The 21,418-nt window shown below is 37.3% G+C and overlaps 1 protein-coding gene across 1 annotated transcript; it reads right to left on the bottom strand.

The window, feature by feature from the left end:
- Positions 1–30: 30 nt before the first annotated feature.
- chmp5b (charged multivesicular body protein 5b) lies at positions 31–20,311 on the bottom strand. Its single transcript, XM_051901270.1, has 8 exons — positions 20,066–20,311; positions 19,468–19,572; positions 16,144–16,190; positions 1,688–1,781; positions 1,483–1,554; positions 1,269–1,377; positions 998–1,113; positions 31–431 (listed from the first exon to the last, which is right to left on the bottom strand). Exons 1-8 carry the CDS (start codon positions 20,132–20,134, stop codon positions 381–383), a joined length of 663 nt encoding a protein of 220 aa, XP_051757230.1. The 5' UTR covers positions 20,135–20,311; the 3' UTR covers positions 31–380.
- Between the last annotated feature and the right edge of the window lie 1,107 nt (positions 20,312–21,418).

Here is a 21,418-nt window from a genome sequence, read left to right as displayed (position 1 = left end):
AAATAATACACTGCACATTCAATCCTCAAACATTGTCATATAATAATTTCTTTATATTTGCTTTCAATAAGCAACAGTGTATTGCAGTGCCGAGTAAATCAACTGACATATATCCTTTAGAAAACAAATCATAGCAACAATCTACACAGAAGAAAACAAACACGTCCAAAAAAACTAACCCCAATGATTAATGGTGAAAGCTATCATGGATTGATTTCTTAAAAAGCAATAAAAGATTATAAATGTAGATCAAGACTGAGATAAGAAAGATGAAGTCTTGACATTGAAGGTTTGTCCCAATGTTTGATTAAGTATGTGTGTGGATATTTGTCCAAGTCTTTTGAGGGTTTAGAATTGTGTAGCATTGTAATTTTGTTCCATTATGTAGCTGGAATCTGAGGTAGGCCAAACTCGTCCACCAGTACTCCATCCTACATGAAAACAGCAAAATACTCGTATCAATTATAAATCATTTCTTCATTGTGGATACATGTAAACATCCACTGTTATACTAAGCAAAAGAACAGGTAACTAAAAATGTAGTGTGTTCAGAATAAAATACTAATGTGTTGCCATTTCATATTTTCCTTTAAATAGTATGAGATACAGTATGCAGTATTTTATTTAATTTTATGTAATGTGTTGCCATTGTTGGCAGTCTAATAAAATTATAATCCATGAAAGAGATTTGAAACTGAATCTTTTCCATTGCATTTGTCAACTGTATACCTTTTGTTTATTACTGAAATGGGAAGTCCAGCACATTGTATTGTGGAATGCAGTTTACCCACAATTACTGCGCATTCTATTAAGGGGATAGTTCTATCACTTTCAAGGGTCTTGAAACACCCATTCACATTTGGTCACACCTCAGATTTAAAGTGGTCATGAACTGCATTTTTTTAATTATGGGCCAAGCATCCTTATATTCTGGAAAATACAGTACATATATCAAAAAAATTGTTTTAGGGTTTTATGGCTCTTTAAGCATGTATACCCGGTTAGCGGTTCTGTCTCCTGGCACTCCCTCTGGTATAGCTGGAGCAGAAGCAGCCTCGTCCAGATAGGAATTGTCATCGTCCAAAAGGAGTTCGTCACCAAGTGCATCCAGCTCTTATGGTACAAAGAAATAAAACATTATTATGTTTTACAGTGAACAAAGTAAATATATATTTATTAGTAATACACCAAAAACCATTACTAATGAAAAATTAAAATGCTAAATGCACAATATAAAACAAACTACCTCCATGCCTGTTTTAACTAACCTGCCTCCAGGTCATCTTCATCGATGTCTGGTGTCCCGTAGCTGCGACTAAGAGCTTCTTGCACTTCATTAGCATCTTCCATCATGTCCTCCATCTGGTCTTGCAGATCCTACAGCATAAACAGCAAAACATTTCTATTACACACATTACATTTTTTTAATCAGGTCATACAATTACCATTTTACATTAAGTTAAGGGATGAAAGGAATCTTACCTCTATCTGATCAATTTTAATATTCTTGTATGCTTTTTTCATTTCTTTGGCACCAACTTTCATTGCGTCCACCTATTTTAAAAACATTAACATGCATACACAGAAAACAAGTAAGCTTGCTGCATTTGCTAATGTTGCAAAACACATAAAGGGAGACAAGTTACATTTTAATGTTTTATTTTTATTCTTATGACTGCATTCTTACAGTGGTCTTGGTGTCTTTTAGTGTCTGGATGGTGTAGTTTGCTTGTTCCATGTTAAATGACTGCTGCATCAACTGATCTCTCTGCCCTTCATACCTGGAAATACAACAATTTCCTTCAGTGTCTCATATCAGTTTCAAATGTATGGGGTTAGAATTGTTGCATTATTCCAAATAAATAGATTGAGATTCACAAATAAATGTAAAGAGATTCACAAAAAAATAACATTCCCAATGTATGTTAAAGCATTTATTTTCCTTTTCATCTTCAAACACTAGAGAATAATGATGAATATTGTCTGTACCTCTCACTGAGAGAAAAGTACAACTTATCAGAATGTTTTGGAAATATTTCCTGTTATAGTTAAAGCCTGGGCCAACTTCAACCTTGGAGAAGCTGTGTATCTTGTGTATCTATGTATGTGCGCTGGTGTTCTGTGTGTAGGTCCTGTATTGGTCTCAATGGACAATTGGCATTCTACTGGAGACCTGCCGGTGCCTTTCATGACCTAGAAGGTCACAATCCAGGGTCTAAGCATCAGAAGCAATCGATGGAGATGTGCTTCTGACTATCTGTCCATGTGTGGAAGATTACTAATTTTGTCTGTTTTTCTTAGCCATTTAGAATCGTTTAACCTGAAGTAATGACGTAGTTAGTGGACTCTGTTAGAGTATAATTGTTGTGGAAATGTGAATGTACGCAGAGCGGCCTACGAACTCCTTGTGAGACTTGAAGCTGCCTTCTGCTGATGAAACTATTCTTCAGTAAATTTTCTTCAATTTACTTTTTTTTTTTTTTTAAACTTGCTCCAGGTCTTCATCACATCTGGTCTTTTGGGTCTTTAACTGTAAAATTCCCCTACACTTCCTGTGCATTTGTGAATCGCTTTCTGTGCATTTGTAGATCCCCACAAGCATTTTTTAATTTTAGGCCCTTTCTGCCACCTTGGAAATTTTGTTTTGAATGTTATTAAGGTATATTAAAGTTAATTAACATTTAATGATCTATAGGCATTTAACAGATTTCTTTGTGAACAAATTATATAATATTATTGTCAGTGCACTATAGTTCTACAAATGAACTGATTCTATACATTCATTTATCATTCAAAGATCAGTGTTTATATGTGAATAAAAGTTCTAGTTTAGTCCTAGGTTTAGTCCAAATTTTCTGAAGAGACACAATCACTTTGTATGATGAACAGACTAAAGTTAGGCATTTATTCCCATAAACATTGATAAGCGAATATAAACAAGCTCAACCGAACTTGCTTGACGCACGAGAACAAACCTCTTGTGGAAGCTCAAACGTGCTGTAACACACGAGAATGAACCTCATTGGTTCTCGCACATCAAGCAAACATGCTTGCGCTTCCAATTACGACAACTGATGTGTTGATTAATGTTAAGCCTAAAATAAATCTGTTCATCATAAAAAGTGATTGTCTCTCTTCAGAAAATTTGGACTAAACCACTTAATTCATTATGGATTAGTTTTACAATCTTTTTATGAAATTTTTGAAGCGTCAAAGTGCTAGTTGCAATAGAGCAAAAAAGAATTTTGAACGAAGGTGCTGAGGGGCTGCTAAATCAATGTATATACACTACTCACAAAAAGGGATATTCAACTTTCGGGTGAAATTTATGGAAAATGTAAAAAGTCAATGCTACAGTAATTTTATATCATGAAAGTAGGGCATTTAAGTAGAAGCATGCAATGGTAATTTCTTCATCTCAAACAATTTATTGAAACAAGAGCTAACAACAGTGGTGGGTGTACCACAACAAAAAATGTCAGTGTCTCAACTTGTCATCAAATGAGCATCAAATACAGCTTGACAACGACGTCTCATGCTGTTCACAAGTCGACTTATTGTCTGCTGAGGCATGGCATTCCACTCTTCTTGAAAGGCTGTCCTCAGGTCATTGAGGTTCTGGGGTGCAGGGTTACGACCCTCTACACGAAGACTCAGCTGATCCCATAGGTTTTCTATGGAATTCAGGTCTGGAGAAAGTATAGGCCACTCCATTTGAGGTACCCCAGCCTCCAGCAGCTGTTCCCTGATGAGCTGGGACACTGTCGTCCATGAAGATGAAATTAGGCCTGTGTTGCTCATGCAGAGGCACAATGACAGGATTAATGATGTTATTCAGGTAGTATTGGCTTGTCACACTACCATTAACAAGGTGTAGGGCAGTTCTGTATTGACTAGACACACCTGCCCAGACTGTAACACCACCACCTCCAAAGGCTCGTCTGGTGACAGCAGTGGCTGATGCATAACGTTCTAACAGCGTTGGCGGCCATCATTTCTGCTCAATGTGAATCGACTTTCATCAGAGAACAGCACTGAGGCCCACTGGTTCCTCGTCCAGCGGTCCTTGCAGGTCGTCTAACACGCAGACCATGCTGATGTAAGCAGTTTTGAATGCTGATGTAAGCCGCTCACTTCCCTTAAACGTGCCTGGAGTTGAGTGGCATTCATCATCCGGTTCCGCAGGGCACTGTTCACAATGAAGCGGTCATCAGCATGGGATGTGGCCAAAGGATGCCCATGTCTACGCTTTTCTGTGACTCTTCCAGTCTCTCTGTGTCTCTGTTGCAACCTGCTGATGACACTCTGTGACACTGAGCTCAGTGGCAACCTCCCTCTGAGAACATCCCGTTTGAAGCCTCGCAATGGCCAGGTACTGTTGATCAATTGTTAGGTGTCGTCTTGGTCTCACGATGTCAAAATGTATGATGTATGATGAAGAGGACTGTTTAAATACATACTTTCATTGAACCAGAACGTTTAGTGGTAGATTCATGGATCAGACACTTGTTGTGATTTTTGCGGTTAATCACCTTGTTAGATAGCATGTTATGCAATAAGTACTGAAACATTGAACAGTTGGACATGTGCATTCAAAAGTTTAGAGAAGGTCAAATTAAGTTCACCTGTAAAGGTTATAGTGCATTTTAGGTGCTGAAATTTCACCCGAAAGTCACATATCCCTAACTTTGTGAGTAGTGTGTGTATATATATATATATATATATATATATGGAGATGGCGAGTCAGTGTCAGCATTTGACACGGACTCAGAAAGCACTAGTTTATTAATAAATAATTAAAATGTCTTCTTTTTTTCCGACACATTCATATGTTCATAGGCAAGCTTTATGCACCAGCTTGAGCGCAGAATTGGTTATAATAAGATTATAAGCATATACAGGTGCTGGTCATATAATTAGAATATCATCAAAAAGTTCATTTTTTTTATTATAAATTATTTTTTAAAAATGAAACTTTCATATATTCTAGATTCCCTACATGTAAAGTAAAACATTTCAAAAGTTTTTTTTTAAATTTTGATGATTAGAGCGTACAGCTCATGAAAGTCCAAAATCCAGTATTTCAAAATATTAGAATATTTCCTAAGATCAATCAAAAAATGGATTTGCAAAACAGAAAAGTTCAAGTTCTTTAAAGTATGTTCTTTTGTGCACTCAATACTTGATCGGCAGGACATATTACAGCAAATGACTTGCTCCTAGCACAAATTACTGCATCAGTGAAGTGTGGCATGGAAGTGATCAGCCTGTGGCACTGCTGAGGCACTATTGAGCCTTCAGATCATCTGTATATTGTTGGATCGACTGTTTCTCATCTTTCTCTTGAAAATATCCCATAGATTCAGGTCAGGCATATTGGCTGGCCAATAAAGCACAGTAATATCATGGTCAGCAAACCACTTGGAAGTGGTTTTTGCACTGTGGGCAGATGCTAAAGTCCTGCTGGAAAAGGAAATCAGCATCTCCATAAAGCTTGTCAGCAGATGGAAGCATAAAGTGCTCCAAAATCTCCTGGAAGATGGCTGCATTGACTTTGCACTTGATAAAACACAATGGACCAACACCAGCAGATGTCACGGCCCCCCCAAATCATTATTGACTTCAGAAACTTCACACTAGACTTCAAGCAGCTTGGATTCTGTGCCTCTCCAGTCTTCCTTCAGACTCTGGGACCATGATTTCAACATGAAATGCAAAATTTACTTTTATCTGAAAAGAGGACTTTCGACCACTGTTCACTGTCCAGTTCTTTTTCTCCTTAGCCCAGGTAAGATGCTTCTGACGTTGTCTCTGGTTCAGAAGTGGCTTGGTAGTCCTTTTCCTGAAGATGTCTGAGTGTGGTGACTCTTGATGCGCTGACTCCGGCTTCATTCTACTCATTGTGAAGCTCTCCCAAGTGTTTGAATCGGCTTTACTTGACAGTATTCTCAAGCTTGCAGTCATCCCTGTTGCTTGTGCACCTTTGCCTACCCAATTTCTTCCTTCCAGTCAACTTTGCATTTAATATGCTTTGATACATCACTCTGTAAACAGCCACCCCATTCAGTAATGACCTTCTGTGACTTACTCTCTTTGTGGAGGGTGTCAATGATTGTCTCCTGGACCATTGCCAAGTCAGCAGTCTTCCCCATTAGTGTGGTTTCAAAGAACAAAAGATACCCGGAATTTATACTGTAGGGATGGTCATATAATGAAACTCAAATGAAAAAACTCATATAAAAAAACTCAAATTCTAATATTTTGAGATACTGGATTTTGGACTTTCATTAGCTGTACGCTCTAATCAACAAATTAAAAAAAAAAAACTTTTGAAATGTTTTACTTTACATGTAGGGAATCTAGAATATATGAAAGTTTCATTTTTTAAAATAATTTACAATAAAAAAATGAACTTTTTCACGATATTCTAATTATATGACCAGCACCTGTATATTAAAGGATGGTTTAGCAGGTTATTATATTAATCAACTTAATATAAACATGCAACTAATTAACTACAATAATCTTTAGTCAGGGGCAGGCCTACTTGGCACAAGGAACCTCTCCATTTTTAAAATGCTATGACATTATGAAAAATGTGACTTTAGCTGCAAATCACGTCACATTTTTGCAAATCACACAAATGTTTTTCTTTTTTAATTTTACTTTTTATTATCGGCTTATTTATTAAATACAATATAGCCTGTATATAATTGATTCCAGGAAGAAATCTGTGGGGGTGCTATGGGGGTGTTTTGATCTTTCTTGGGGGTGCTGAAGCACCTGCTAGCCCCTCCCTAGCGCCGCCCATGCAATGGAGGGACAGAAATCACTCAGATTTCATTAAAAAAAAAAAAATTCATTCATTGGCGCCAACATATGGCACAGTTGCGCTTCAGGCATCCCGAGTTCAAGTTCCGGCTCTCTCTCTCTCTCTCTCTCTTTTTTTTAGCATAGTAATACATATGACAATGTCAATGTATTTGGTCTTGGTGGAATAGATCTGCTACACTGCTGCTGTAGATTATTGCCGTTGTTGTAGATTATTGCTGCTGCTGATTATTACTGCTGCTGCAGATCAAGTACAGGAACTAGCTACTGCCAATACATACGCCGATACGCTGCTGTGAGTAAGACATAGCACTGCTGCACAAATAGCATATATCAATAACCCATAGCAGATCTATACAGGTGGAGCTGGGGAAGGTAGAGGGATTTAGAGGAACTCTGAAGCGTGCTGCAAACTGCTATAGTGAATGTAACCAGCCATTTAAATGTGTGAGCAACAAGCTCATTGGCTGCAGAAGTGGCACGGACCAATCAGCTTGTGCCAAGTAGTTAATTCTGCATTTAATTATCATCAGATTGCTTTAAGGACTCATCAGCATGCACCATCTAGGGTTTCATGACTGAACTATGTATATATTCATTTGTGTTCCGAAGATGAGCGGAAGTCTTAAGGGTTTAGAACGAAATGAGTTGCATTTTTTTGCACAACCTTACTTATTTGAATAAGAGAATGAACTAAAAGAGATGGAAGAGGCTGCAACACAACCACAGTCAGAAGCTTCTGAAAGACAGAGCAATGGAGAGCTAGTGGTGTAGATGTCATCAGTGCCAAGCAATGCCTACTGAACAGGAAAGCATGTGATGCAGGAGAGCGATGAGACGACACGCATGTGTCATGGTGCTCTCGTAAACGCGTGTCGGAGACTGATACGGTAGAGAGGAAATTGTTGAATAAAGTCAGTATTTTTTTCTTTTTTTGGTACACAAAAAGTATTCTCGTCACTTCATAAAATTAAGGTTGAACCACTGTAGTCACATGGACTGTTTTAAATATGTCTTTACTACCTTTCTGGGCATTGGAAGTGTAAATAAACTTGCTGTCAATGGATGCCTCACTGAGCCATCGGATAACCCCTATAACTAACAATAAGCAATATATTTGTTACAATAGTTATTAAAAATACTGTCCATTCTTAGTTCATTTTAGCTCAGGTCCAATAAACAACATTATTAGAACAACTTTTGGTATTAATAATGTATTAGTAAATGTTGAAATTAACATTAACTAAAATTAATTGAAGTATTTTCATTGTTACTTCATGTTAACTAATGTATTAACCACTGATCTATATAAATTACTGTATTGGTATTCCCAAGTATTCCCTCACATTCTATTGAATGCCTATGCTTTAAAAGGCATGCGAGTACAACTTCGTCATGTAGTTATTCACTGTGGTTATGTAATTATGTTGTGTTATATAATACTGTTTTTATTTGTACAGTAACTGTAAAAGATTCAGAATGCCATCTCACTATTGGCTGGCTCCTTCGTCAGCATTCGTCAGGTGGGAATCTCTAGGCACCTCAAGATTCGATTATGATTCAGAGGGCTGCGACGCGATGATAAAACGATTATCAATGCATCTTTTTTCCTATACAGATTTTGTTTTTTCTCACTGTGTGACTACTTGGTACTTTTAAAGCAAAGTATTTGTAATGATCCATAATGAATTACTTCCAATATCTTTTATTAATAAAACAAATGAAATTGATTTGGCAAGTCAACTGGAAGGATACTTTTGCCAGTATATGTCCCAGTATAGCAAAGAACCAACAGGAAAAGAAATGTGTGCCTGTAGCAGCAGCATACTTGTAGTAAATTAATACAGATTTCAGCATATTCTGAATCACTAACATTAAACAATAGACTTCTAACCAACATCCTCCTGTTATGTGCAATAAGCAATATAACAATATTATATAATATTAATAACATAATTAATAGGCTTGTCCAGGGTTGCGTTTCCCAAAAGCATCATAAGCCTAAGCTGAATCGTAGAACAATTGCCACCAATGGTCTCTACAATCAATTTAGGCTTACGATGCTTTTGAGAAACGCAGTCCAGGTCCTTTTTCCAGTTGACTTCATAGAAGCCAAAGTGCTTCCATACATTAGCTTTTAATGCAGCGTGCAGGTCGGATTTCTCGCTCAGCCATCATGGTTCTCTTACGGTGCGTATCCACTGGTGCGAAGAGAGCGGAGCAGAGCGAGCATTTTAAATTCATTCTTATGGAAGCCCAACTTCCACAGAAATGAATTAAAAATGCTCACTCTGTTCCACTTGCTGCACGCCAGTGGACAGGCACAGTTATGTGCACGCCACAGACTGTCCGGGCGCTACACTTGCACACTTCAGAGTTCCTTTTGCTTTCCGTAAACATTATATTACTAACATTTAGAAAATCAATTTTTGACATTTGTGAATCGATTCAGAATCGTCCGCATTGTGATGCATCTAAGAATCCAATTTTTCCCCCACCCCTATGCGTCATGCTGCTCACGTGAACAGCGTCAGCCAATACTAAGCCAGCGTTCTGACGTAGTACCTGGAAGCGCTAAATGTAGACACAGACACAGAAGAGAAGATACTGTTGAATGAAGTCTAGGGCTGCCCTCGACTAAACATTTTTCTGGTCGACTAGTAGTCGTTCATTTTAAGTGATTAGTCGACTAAATCGCATGTTTATTGATAAACCATATAAATCATAATAAAGAGCTTTTAATGTCTACATAGCCTAAAATTTTAATAATTAATTGATAAACTAGTGTTTTCTGTATTTTCGGCAGCAGTCACGAAGTTGACGATGCTGACTCATCATCTCCGCAGTAGTGGACATGCCTATATGCACGTTTCTTAAGGATTACATAACCTGAGAATATTTGTTTTCCATTTGAATTAGTTAATTTAAAGTAGACATTTCACTTTCTATAGGTATATTTTTCATGTCTGTGAGGCAAGTTTACATGGAGTTTCTTTTTTTTTCTTTTTTTGGCACGCTCAAGTTCACAGAGAGAGACGGCAGAAAGCGCACCCATTTTGTTTTCATTATTTAACAAAAGCACAATGTTTTGTTGTTATTATGAGTGCACACAAATGAAAGTAGACTATTCACAGATTCAAAAGATGTATTACTCTTATCTGTATGACCAAAAATGACGGAAGTGCAAGTGACGCCTCCATGTTAGCTGTCATGCAGTAAGCATGCTACTATTCAGCTTTCACACTCCGCACAAACACTTGAATAGCTCACATTTTCTAGGTTAGCGTTAAAGTGAGTGGCCATGTAAAGTTGCCACTACTTACATGTTTCAGATGATAAGCCATATTCGAGGTCGATGAATGATAGGCGAGTGTTTGGATGTCCTGCCCAATGTACTGTAATTACCACATAGACCAGCTATTAATGATCTGTTCCTCACAGACTGCGTGACTTCGCCACTTCCTGTACATTTTTTTTTTTTTTTTACTGTGTTTAAGCGACTAATAAAACTAAGCCTCTTCTCATCGACTAAAGGTTAGTCGACTATTACTGTATGGGGCAGCCCTAATAAAGTCGTTATTTTTGTTTTGTTTTAGCGCACAAAAAGTATTCTTGTCTTTTCATAAAATTAAGGTTGAACCACTGCAGTCACATGGATTATTTTAACGATGTCTTTAGTACCTTTCTGGACCTTGAAAGTTGTGGTTAAATTGCTTTCTACAAAGGAGTCAGACAGCTCTCGGATTTCATCAAAAATATCTTAATTTGTGTTCCGAAGTTGAACGAAGGTCTTACGAGTGTGGAACGACATGAGGGTGAGTAATTAATGACATAATTTTCATTTTTGGGTGAACTAACCCTTTAAGTATTTACCTTATTCACCATAGTGAATACAAAAATCGAAATGGCTGTTTAATGTTCAGAAAAAGAAAGCGGCACAGGACAGGAGTAACAGCTGCATTTCTGCGTTATATGGTATTACTGTATATCAGAATGTCTACACCTAGGACAAAAGGACATTCCCCTGGCAGAGTGATGAATTTTTATGTTTTGCCATGAAATATGAAGAATTTTTGAGAGGCTATGGATGCTCAAAAACATGTCAGCACCCCCAACAGGCACCAAGGGCCCTATCAATAGTGCTTGCAGTTTTCATTTTTAAGAATTTATACAGAAATGTGACATGTCCACTTAACTACGGTCGATTGCTCCTGTCGATTGCTCCTGTCTGCCTCGCTGCTCAGATTGGTTTGCGTCTGTAACTCCGTATAGCTTTGTTTTGAATCTCTTACTTTTATTCATTGTTGCTTATTTTTTTATTACCGTATATGTAATATTGCCTATCACACTAATCTGACGTCGCTAGCTTGTAATATTTGAATCTAAATCGCTGTTACAACGCATTTGCATTTGCAGCGCTAGCTTGTCAACTTGTTAACAGTCGCTCGCGCGCTCCTTTTTCAACGCGTTCTTCAAACAGCTGTGGTAAGTCGGATCAGTCTACAAACACGGTGAGTCATGTCATCCTCTCCCAGCATTGCTACCTGTTCCATTTGCCACATGTTTACCATAGCTCTCTCTGTCAGTGATGAGGGATTTACATGTCATAAATGTAGGGAAATAGTCAGGCTGACAGAGAGAATCTCAGAATTAGAGACACGCATCCAAACTTTAATCGAGGATAGTAAGAATGCAAGGGCTTCAGATACTGTTTTGGATGCGACTAGCTTAGTGAACTCTGTACATTGTTTGGTTCCGGCTGTAGAGCCCGTGCAGCAGGGCACTTGGGTAACGGTGAGGCGGCCTAGCCGCGAAAAACACCACTCTTCCGTTCCAATAAGAACATCAAACAGGTTCTCCCCACTCAGTGATACACCCACTGAGAATCCTGTTGAAAGTGCCCTAGTTATTGGCGATTCTATTACACGGAACGTGAAAATAGAGACACCAGCCACCATAGTCACATGTTTGCCGGGAGCCAGAGCACCTGACATCAAAGCAAATTTAAAAGTGCTGGCTAATGCTAATCGTAAATACTCTAAGATTATTATTCACGTCGGCACTAATGATGTTCGACTTCGCCAGTCGGAGATCACTAAAATTAACATTAAAGAGGTGTGTGAACTCGCAAGTACAATGTCAGGAGAAGTAATTTGCTCTGGCCCCCTTCCTGTTCGTCGGAGTGATGAGATAGTTAGCAGATTATCATCACTCAATGGCTGGCTGTCTAAGTGGTGTCCGCAAAATAATATAGGTTTCATAGATAATTGGAAAAGTTTTTGGGGCAGACCTGACCTGTTAAAAAGAGATGGTATTCATCCCTCCCGGGATGGTGCTGCTCTTCTCTCTAGTAATATGGCACATAGTCTTAGAACTGAAACATGACAAACTGGGGCCCAGGTCAGAAAGCAGCAGACAAACTGGCTAAACCGACCGTCTGCTAGCTGCCTCACGTTACAGAAGTCAGAAAATTCAGATAACTCTCAACACATAGAAACTCTTACACCTAGATATTTTCAAATAGAGACTGTGTCTGTACCCCGAATTAGTAAAAACAAAAAACTTCCAAACCCATTTAATGGTAAAAATTTAATTGATGTTCAACAAATAAAAAATAGAGATAATAATGCTAAACAAATGATAAAACTCGGGTTGTTAAATATTAGATCCCTTTCTTCAAAATCACTTATTGTTAATGATATTATCAAAGATAATAATCTAGATGTGCTGTGTTTGACAGAAACTTGGCTAAAACCGGACGATTACATTACTTTAAATGAGTCTAGTCCTCAAGGTTATGATTATCGACACAATGCCCGTCAGAAAGGCAAAGGGGGAGGTGTTGCTGTAATCTATAGTAATATTTACAGTATTAGTCAGAAGTCTTTCAAATATAATTCCTTCGAAACTATGGTACTTTACGTAACATTATGTAAGTTGACATTTGTGCTGGCTACTGTATACAGGCCACCAGGACACAATACAGACTTTATCAAAGAATTTGCTGACTTTCTATCAGAGTTAGTACTAGCTGCAGGTAAAGTCCTTGTTGTTGGTGATTTTAATATTCATGTAGATAATAAAAAAGACGCATTAGGATTGGCATTTGCAGATATTCTAAACTCTATTGGTGTTAGACAACATGTGTCAGGACCCACTCATTGTCATAATCATACTTTAGATCTAATATTGTCACATGGAATCGATATTGATGCTGTTGAAATTCTGCAGCAGAGTGACGACATCTCAGATCATTATCTAGTCTCGTGTATACTACATTTAGTCAAGGCGGCTAAACTGCCTCCATGCCATAAATATGGTAGAACCATCACTTCTACCACTAAAGATTGCTTTATAAATAATCTTCCTGATCATTTTCATCGCCTTAGCATACCAGACAGCTTAGAAGACCTCGATGTTGCAACAGAAACTATTGCCTCTGTCTTTTCCAGCACATTAGACTCAGTTGCTCCTTTGCGTTTAAAAAAGATTAAGGAAATTAATCCAATGCCATGGTACAATGACCACACTCGGGCCCTAAAGTTAGCAGCCAGAAAAATGGAGCGCAGCTGGAAGAAATCAAAACTAGAAGTATTTCGTATTTCGTGGAGAGAGAGAATGATTGAGTACAGAAAGGCCTTAAAATCTGCTAGATCTGCCTATTTTTCAAAACTCTTAGAAGAAAATAAACACAACCCTAGGTATTTATTTGATACAGTGGCTAAATTAACAAGAAATAAAGCTTCAACTTCTGATGTTTCCAAAGAGCACAGCAGTAATGACTTTATGAACTTCTTTACTTGCAAGATTGATAATATTAGAGAAAAAATAATAACCATGCAACCGTCTACTACAGTATCGTGTCAGATAGTGCATTGTAGTGTCCCTGAGGAAAAATTCAATTCATTTACTGCTTTAGGAGAGGAAGAATTGTCTAAACTTGTTAAATCATCAAAATCAACAACATGTATGTTAGACCCTATACCGACTAAGCTATTGAAAGAAATGCTTCCAGAGGTCATAGACCCTCTTCTCAATATCGTCAATTCATCTTTATCATTAGGATACGTACCAAAAACTTTTAAGCTGGCTATTATTAAACCTCTTATTAAAAAACCACAACTTGATCCTAGAGAATTAGTCAATTACAGGCCGATCTCAAATCTCACTTTTCTGTCAAAAATACTAGAAAAGGCAGTATCATCACAGCTATGTTCCTTTTTAGAAAGAAATGGTATCTGTGAGGATTTCCAGTCAGGATTTAGACCGTACCATAGTACTGAGACTGCTCTCATTAGAGTTACAAATGATTTGCTCTTATCATCAGATCGTGGTTGTATCTCTCTATTAGTGTTACTGGATCTTAGTGCAGCATTTGACACTATTGATCACAATATTCTTTTAAATAGACTCGAAAATTATGTTGGCATTAGTGGAATTGCATTGTCATGGTTCAAATCATACTTATCTGACCGTTATCAGTTTGTAGTAGTAAACGAAGACATGTCATATCGATCACAAGTTCAATATGGAGTACCACAAGGCTCAGTACTAGGACCGTTACTGTTCACTCTGTACATGCTACCCTTGGGAGATATCATTAGGAAGCATGGCGTTAGTTTTCACTGTTACGCTGATGATACTCAGCTCTATATTTCTTCGCGCCCTGACGAAACTTACCAATTCACAAAATTAACGGAGTGCATAGCTGATATAAAAAATTGGATGACCAGTAATTTCCTACTACTAAATTCAGAAAAAACAGAGATTCTAATTTTTGGACCAAAAACTTCTTCACGTAATAACCTAGAATATTGTCTAACACTTGATGGCTGCTCTGTTAAGTCTTCGTCGTCAGTTAGGAACCTAGGTGTGCTCTTTGATACCAATCTTTCATTTGAAGGCCATGTTACTAGCATCTGTAAAACCGCATTCTTCCATCTTAAAAATATATCTAAACTACGACATATGCTCTCAATGAAAAATGCAGAACAGTTAGTTCATGCGTTCATGACCTCAAGGCTAGATTACTGTAACGCTCTACTGGGTGGTTGTTCTGCTCGCCTGATAAATAAACTACAGCTCGTACAAAATGCAGCAGCTAGAGTTCTTACTAGAACCAGGAAGTATGACCATATTAGCCCAGTTCTGTCAACACTGCATTGGCTTCCTGTTAAACATCGTATAGATTTTAAAATCTTGCTAATTACTTACAAAGCACTAAATGGTTTAGCTCCCCAGTACCTGAGCGAGCTCCTAATTCATTATAGTCCTTCACGTCTATTGCGATCTCAGAATTCAGGCCAGCTGATAATACCTAGAATATCAAAATCAACTGCAGGTGGTAGATCCTTCTCCTATTTGGCACCTAAACTCTGGAACAATCTTCCTAGCATTGTTCGGGAAGCAGACACACTCTGTCAGTTTAAATCTAGACTAAAAACGCATCTCTTTAACCTGGCATACACATAACACATTACCAATTTATATTTCCAAATCCGTTAAAGGATTATTAGGCTGCATAAATTAGGTCAGCCGGAACCGGGAACACTTCCTATAACACCTGATGTACTCGTTACATCAGAAGAAGAATGGCATCTACGCTAATATTAGTCTTTCTGTTTATCCCGAGGTTCACCGTAGTCAACCGGATCCGGGCCGTATCCAGGTGAGACCAAGGACCTGCACCTTGACACGACCACAACGCAGCCCTGAAGTATCAGCAGAGATTGAGTCAACTAGATCATCCCCTGTGAAGGCCTCATCGACACGACAGCCACGACACAGTTCCTCAACAACCGTCCATACCGGCGTGATGAATACGATCCTCAATTGGATGGAACTGAAATAAATACTTTTAATGTTGCGATCCTATTGGACTTATGATAGCAACCTGAATTGTAACAAAGCACTGTTGGCCAGAGGAGAACTGGCACCCCGACTAAGCCTGGTTTCTCCCAAGGTTTTTTTCTCCATTTTAACACCAATTTGCCACTTGTCTGCCACCTGATGTCACCTGATGGAGTTTGGGTTCCTTGCCGCTGTCGCCTCTGGCTTGCTTAGTTGGGGACACTTGACTTGACATTTTGATATTCAACAGTGCTTTTGATCTGCCTGCATTGACACTATTCTTTAAGAGCTGCTGTGCAGTCAAACAATGTACCAGTTATCAATGTAAAGCTGCTTTGACACAATCTACATTGTAAAAAGCGCTATATAAATAAAGGTGACTTGACTTGACTTGACTTGACATTAAGAATGACTACAAGCTTGACTACAGGATGACAACAGGATGAGTACAAGTGCACTTACATTCTCTTCTGTTTGAGGACTCGCATGGCTTTCTGTTTCACCATGTTCTAGAAAAGAAGCAGAGAAAATAGAGTATATGATTTATTTCAATGTTCTGTGGTGTAACGCTTTGTCGACAATACATATGGCTGAATGTTGAATGATTTTTTTTTTTATTAATTAAAGGAATAGATCACCAAATCTAAAAAAAAAAAAATACCTGATGGCAAAAAATTATCATTAGGTATTTCCAGATTTGCAGATATTCAAAACTAGCATATAAAAGCGTCACACCAGGTCTGAACAATACCAAACACCATTGGTGCTTGCGTCTACCAATTGTGACACCACGTTTGAATGCGTGCAAGTATAAATGAAATTTGGGAGCTATAGAAAAAGAAATGATGTTCAGCAAATAACATCTTAAATTTAAATTTTTTGCTCACACAAAGCTCATAAAGGCCCTGTTTACACCTGGGTCATTCCATGTCAAATCAACCAAATTTTGGAAACTTCCCCGGCTCAAATTTTTGATTTTGTTAATATTTTTAATGTAGAATAAATAAATAGTGATGAATGCTAAAATATTAAATGTCACAGATGTATATTTACCGAGTAATCCACTGTTTTGTAGAGGGGAGTCAAAATGACAATTTTCAGAGTTTGGTAGGCATGTTAGTAAAATCTGTTGACTCTATCTTTGTTTCATTATATGCCAACGGTGAGAGTTCAAAAATGAAAGGAAAGTTTAGATGCCTGTAACTCAAGAAGTATTAAAGGTATCTTAATATCCTTTTACATTCTGGTTCTTAAACTTTCCTTTCGGTATCTTCATTTTAAAGGCCCTTGATGGTTCAATCCCAGAGATATGGAGATCTTAATGCAGCTCCATGTGTAAATTGGTAAATTATACACATTTTCAGTGGTCAAAAACCAAATGTAGGCCACTTTGCATACAGCTGATACTTTTTTTCTTTTATAGAGGAATATCTGAAGAACAAATAATGTTAAAACTAGAAATGTATCTCTATAGTTCAGTACCATAGATATGGGGATCTCAAAGCAGCTCCATGTTCAAATTGTTGAATTTTACCCATTTTCAGTAAATGAAAACCAAATGTTCACTTATTTAAAGAGGAATGTCTGAAGAATAAAAAATACTGAAACTAGAAATGTATTAGAAAATAGTTAAGTTGAGGCACATTAACTTACTCTCAAAAGTGTATTTATAAGAATCTATATTTGAATCAGTTTTAGGGATATTTGGAAGATGGGATTTTGTTCATTTTAACAGCTTCTGAAGCTACCAAGAGTTCAAATACGCAGTATCATCACATTACCCTATTGACATCCCTATATCTACTGTATGAGATTGAATCATATAGGGCCTTAAAAATGAAGATTCCAAAAGAAAGGTTTCATAAGAACAAGAATCTAAAATTACATTAAGATATCTAACACTTCTTGAATTAAAGACATGTAAACTTCAGAAAAATTATTGTTTTTGGCACTCAGAGAGTTGCGTTGTATTCAATTGTTTTGATAGAGAGAAACAAGATATATTTCTAATTTCAGTGTTATTTGTTCTTCAGACATTCTTCTTTAAACACAATAACTATAAGCTGTTTAAAAAGTTACTACATTTGGTTCTTGAACATTGAAAATGGGTAAAATTCAACATGGAGTCACATTGGGGTCCCAATATCAATGGGACTGAACAATATAGGGCCATAAAAATGAAGATTCCAAAAGAAGTTTATTAAGAATAAAAATCTAAAAGGTTATTAAGATATCTTGAATACTTTTAGAGTTACGGCACTTAGACAGGTATGTTCTATGCTATTGAGCTGAGAAAAAATTGGATACATTCCTAATTTTAATATTATTTGTTTTTAGATATTCCTCTTTAAAATAAAAAAAAGTATCAGCTGTATGCAAAGTGACCCACATTTGGGTTTTGACCACTGAAAATGTGTACAATTTACCAATTTACTGGAGCCACATTAACATGTTCATGTCTCAGGGATCGAACCATCGAGGGCCTTTAAAATGAAGATACCAAAAGGAACGTTTGTTAGGAACCAGAATCAAAAAGAATATCTTTAATACTTTATGAGTTACAGGCATGCAAACTTGGGGCAAAAAACACAATAAGTGTTTTTTGCAATTTTTGAACTGTCACTGTTGGCAAATAATAAAACAAAGATTGCTAAAGTCAACAGATTTTACTAATAGACCTACCAATCTCTGTATAAAAATTTAAAAAAAATGATGCTGCCATCTAAAGTCATTTTTACACCCCTCTAATTTGGCTCCAAATCTCAGGTGAAAATTATAATAATAATTATAATTTTCACCCCCTCTACAAAATAGTGGATTACTCAGTAAATATACATCTGTGATATTTAATATTTTGGTATTCATCACTATTTATGTTTGTCTTTCTACAGAAAAAAATATTAACAAAATCAAAGATTTGAGCTGGGGACCTCTGGTTGAGTTGACACGGAATGACCCACCTGGTATTAAGATGTGTTTTGGGTGGATGACGCTAAATACAGATGTAAATGCGGTCTAAAACATTTTGAGCTTGTCTACTTTCGACCACTTCCAGAGGTAGTCGAAAACACATTTGACCGGCTCATGTGGTCGAATGTATTCGAACAGCCACAAAAGAACTTCTACTCTCCACCTACTGACCTAATGCGTAACATGGGGAAGCGCGCTAGCCAGATGGGATTTAACCCTTGTCGACTGAAGACCCAAGTTTAGTTTGAAGACAAAAAACATACCAGCATAATGTTCTCTCACCATTTCTGATTTCTAACAGCACTTACAGCATTCAGTGGTCTTGTGGCTATCAGAGCAGAAAAAAAAGCTGATACTTTCCATATGTTTTTCTGTTGTCTCCAGGCGCATTCATATGTAAATTGTGCGAGCTTATTTGTCTATTAGGTCGAAAGATCTTAAAAAACCCATACATTTAGCCACCCATAGAACCTCCCCTCAAAGAAATCAGGACAGAAATGGTTGAAAGTGGACAAAAGAGATGGATTAAAACACCAGGTGTAAAGGGGAATGTGTCTCCTCGTCTATTAGTGATCCGATTGACCAAAACGCATATTAATAACAGGTGTAAACAGGGCCATACCTACTAAATCATATGGCTTTAAAAGACTTGATCTACTATAGCATACAAATGATATGGACAACTTATGGTGTATTTTTGTTATTTTTATGAAATGCAAGTAAATGAAACAGAATTACATTTTTTGAGTGAACACTTCCTTTAATGTTTACAGAAAACTATAATTCCACTCGAGTAAAGTCTGAGCCAGATTTTACCTTTGATGGGCCATCCCTCATTTTCTTCATCTGATCTTTGTATTTCATAAGTTCGGCATCAAGTCTGGCTATCTTCTTGTCAACGGACTCTGCTCGTGAGTCGACCTAATATTTAGCAAGCCAAAGAAAGACATCATATAGGATATAATAACATGTACATACATATTTAACTGAGATGAGAAGATACCAGCCCTAATGTTAAATGCAGAACGATGTCATAAGTCACTGATCTCTAAAGAAACCAGCAGGACTGGTTCAAATTCACACAACCTCAACACAAGCCTTTGTCCCTAGAAACACAACTTTCAGAACAAATGTTGTATTTAAAAACACCAACAACTATAAAAACAACAAATGTATAATATGTTTATCTATAGGGACAGCGTCTGTTTTACTACGTTAACGTTACATGACACAGCAGAACATATTTCAACCACTCATAACAAATAACATATTCAAATATCCAGGCTGATAATATGAAGAAACACAATTCAGATAGAAATTTAAGTAAAAAGGACAAAGTGTCCTTTCAGCTTTCAGGACAAAGTTCTTTTGTTTCTCAGTCTCAAAAGTTAACAAAAACAAACACATAACTTACACCTGATATACAGTCCGTGAGGTTCGGTGGTGGTCCTTTTGGTTTCCCTCGTCCGAAGATACGATTCATCCCGACACTATTTTAAACAAACAAGCTAAATAAAATAAAAAAGAAGAAAACAGTATCTCTTCCTTCGCCCAACAACAAAACGCAGCCTGAACAAGGAACCCGGAAGTACTGACGTCATTACGTCCAAGGGGTTTCGCGACATTTACGCCTCTTTAGTGACATTTTTAATTATTATAACAATTATTAATAATGCCATATACAATAATTATACAATGAGAAATATTCAATTAAAAAATACAAATAAACAAAATAATAAACCATAGCAAGAGTACAACGATAATAAAAAGAATATAAATAAAATCCTATAAGTGCCAAGCACTTTATCTCATAGCGACTGTTTCTATGGGCCGTGTAGTAGGGTTTTGGGTGTGTCTCTGACGCCGCATTCTCCGCTGGATCGACGTCGACGTGCGTCAACGTCGCCGCCATTTTGGACCGGGCGGACTAAAGAAAAGATTCCTGGATAGTTTGGGGTTGTACATATGCGTAATTTGCGGGTGGGACATGTCATCACCACTTTTTGCCAGGGTCGATATTGTCCTCACCCACTTTTTGAAACATCTCACGGCATGTACCTAAATACAAAAGAAACATCAGTTGATTAGCAATTCGTTCGTTTGGGCGATCTGGCGCTGGATGTGTTATTTGGTAAAGCTGGGGAAAAGTGGGAGTGTAGAGGGTGGGATAAGGAGAGACAACAACCAATAAAACACAGACCTACACAACATATTATTCAAGTTGAAGAGACTATTCGTTTCGGTGAAATAACAAAATGCACACAGACGTGCCCCTGCTCTATCACTGATTGACCATATTAATGAGAGGGGAAAAAATACCAGAACCTCTCTGGCACGTTTAACAACATTCTACTAACGTTACCAGTCCATTAGGACACACAATGTTTGATGAGGATTTACGTATTTTTTCACTAATGTATATTCTCGAGACTAACTATATATTGTATTATAGTAGATGATCACATTAAACATGAGTGTCAATAAATTAAACTCAATGTAGCCTACTACTGATATTGATTTCTGGACATCAAATGTTGTGTGTGTGTTTGTGTGTGTCCATTTATTGTACATGAGGGCAGATCCCTCGAGCCCAGCTGATGACGCTTTGAAGTGACGCTCGAGTGATCAAGAACATTCCAATATACAAATAATACTGCATGTAAGACTCTGTTACGGTGTAGTACATTTAAGATAGTTTAATATGCTTCTTTTTTTTTTTTTTTTTTGTAACCCTCAGTTATATCGTTTAGTGTTGTTATAAATACTG

Source organism: Ctenopharyngodon idella, chromosome 7, assembly GCF_019924925.1.
Source record: "Ctenopharyngodon idella isolate HZGC_01 chromosome 7, HZGC01, whole genome shotgun sequence".
In the NCBI taxonomy this organism is placed as follows: Eukaryota; Metazoa; Chordata; class Actinopteri; order Cypriniformes; family Xenocyprididae; genus Ctenopharyngodon; species Ctenopharyngodon idella.
Note: the sequence above shows the minus strand (reverse complement) of the source record. Positions and strands in the feature narration are given on the sequence as shown.

Coding starts and splice junctions, on each gene's coding strand:
- chmp5b (XM_051901270.1), bottom strand. CDS start 20,134: ATGAATCGTATCTTCGGACGAGGGAAACCAAAAGGACCACCACCGAAC. Junction 1,378..1,482: donor TTAAAATTGATCAGATAGAG/GTAAGATTCCTT, acceptor TTTATGCTGTAG/GATCTGCAAGACCAGATGGA. Junction 1,114..1,268: donor TGAAGATGACCTGGAGGCAG/GTTAGTTAAAAC, acceptor TTGTACCATAAG/AGCTGGATGCACTTGGTGAC.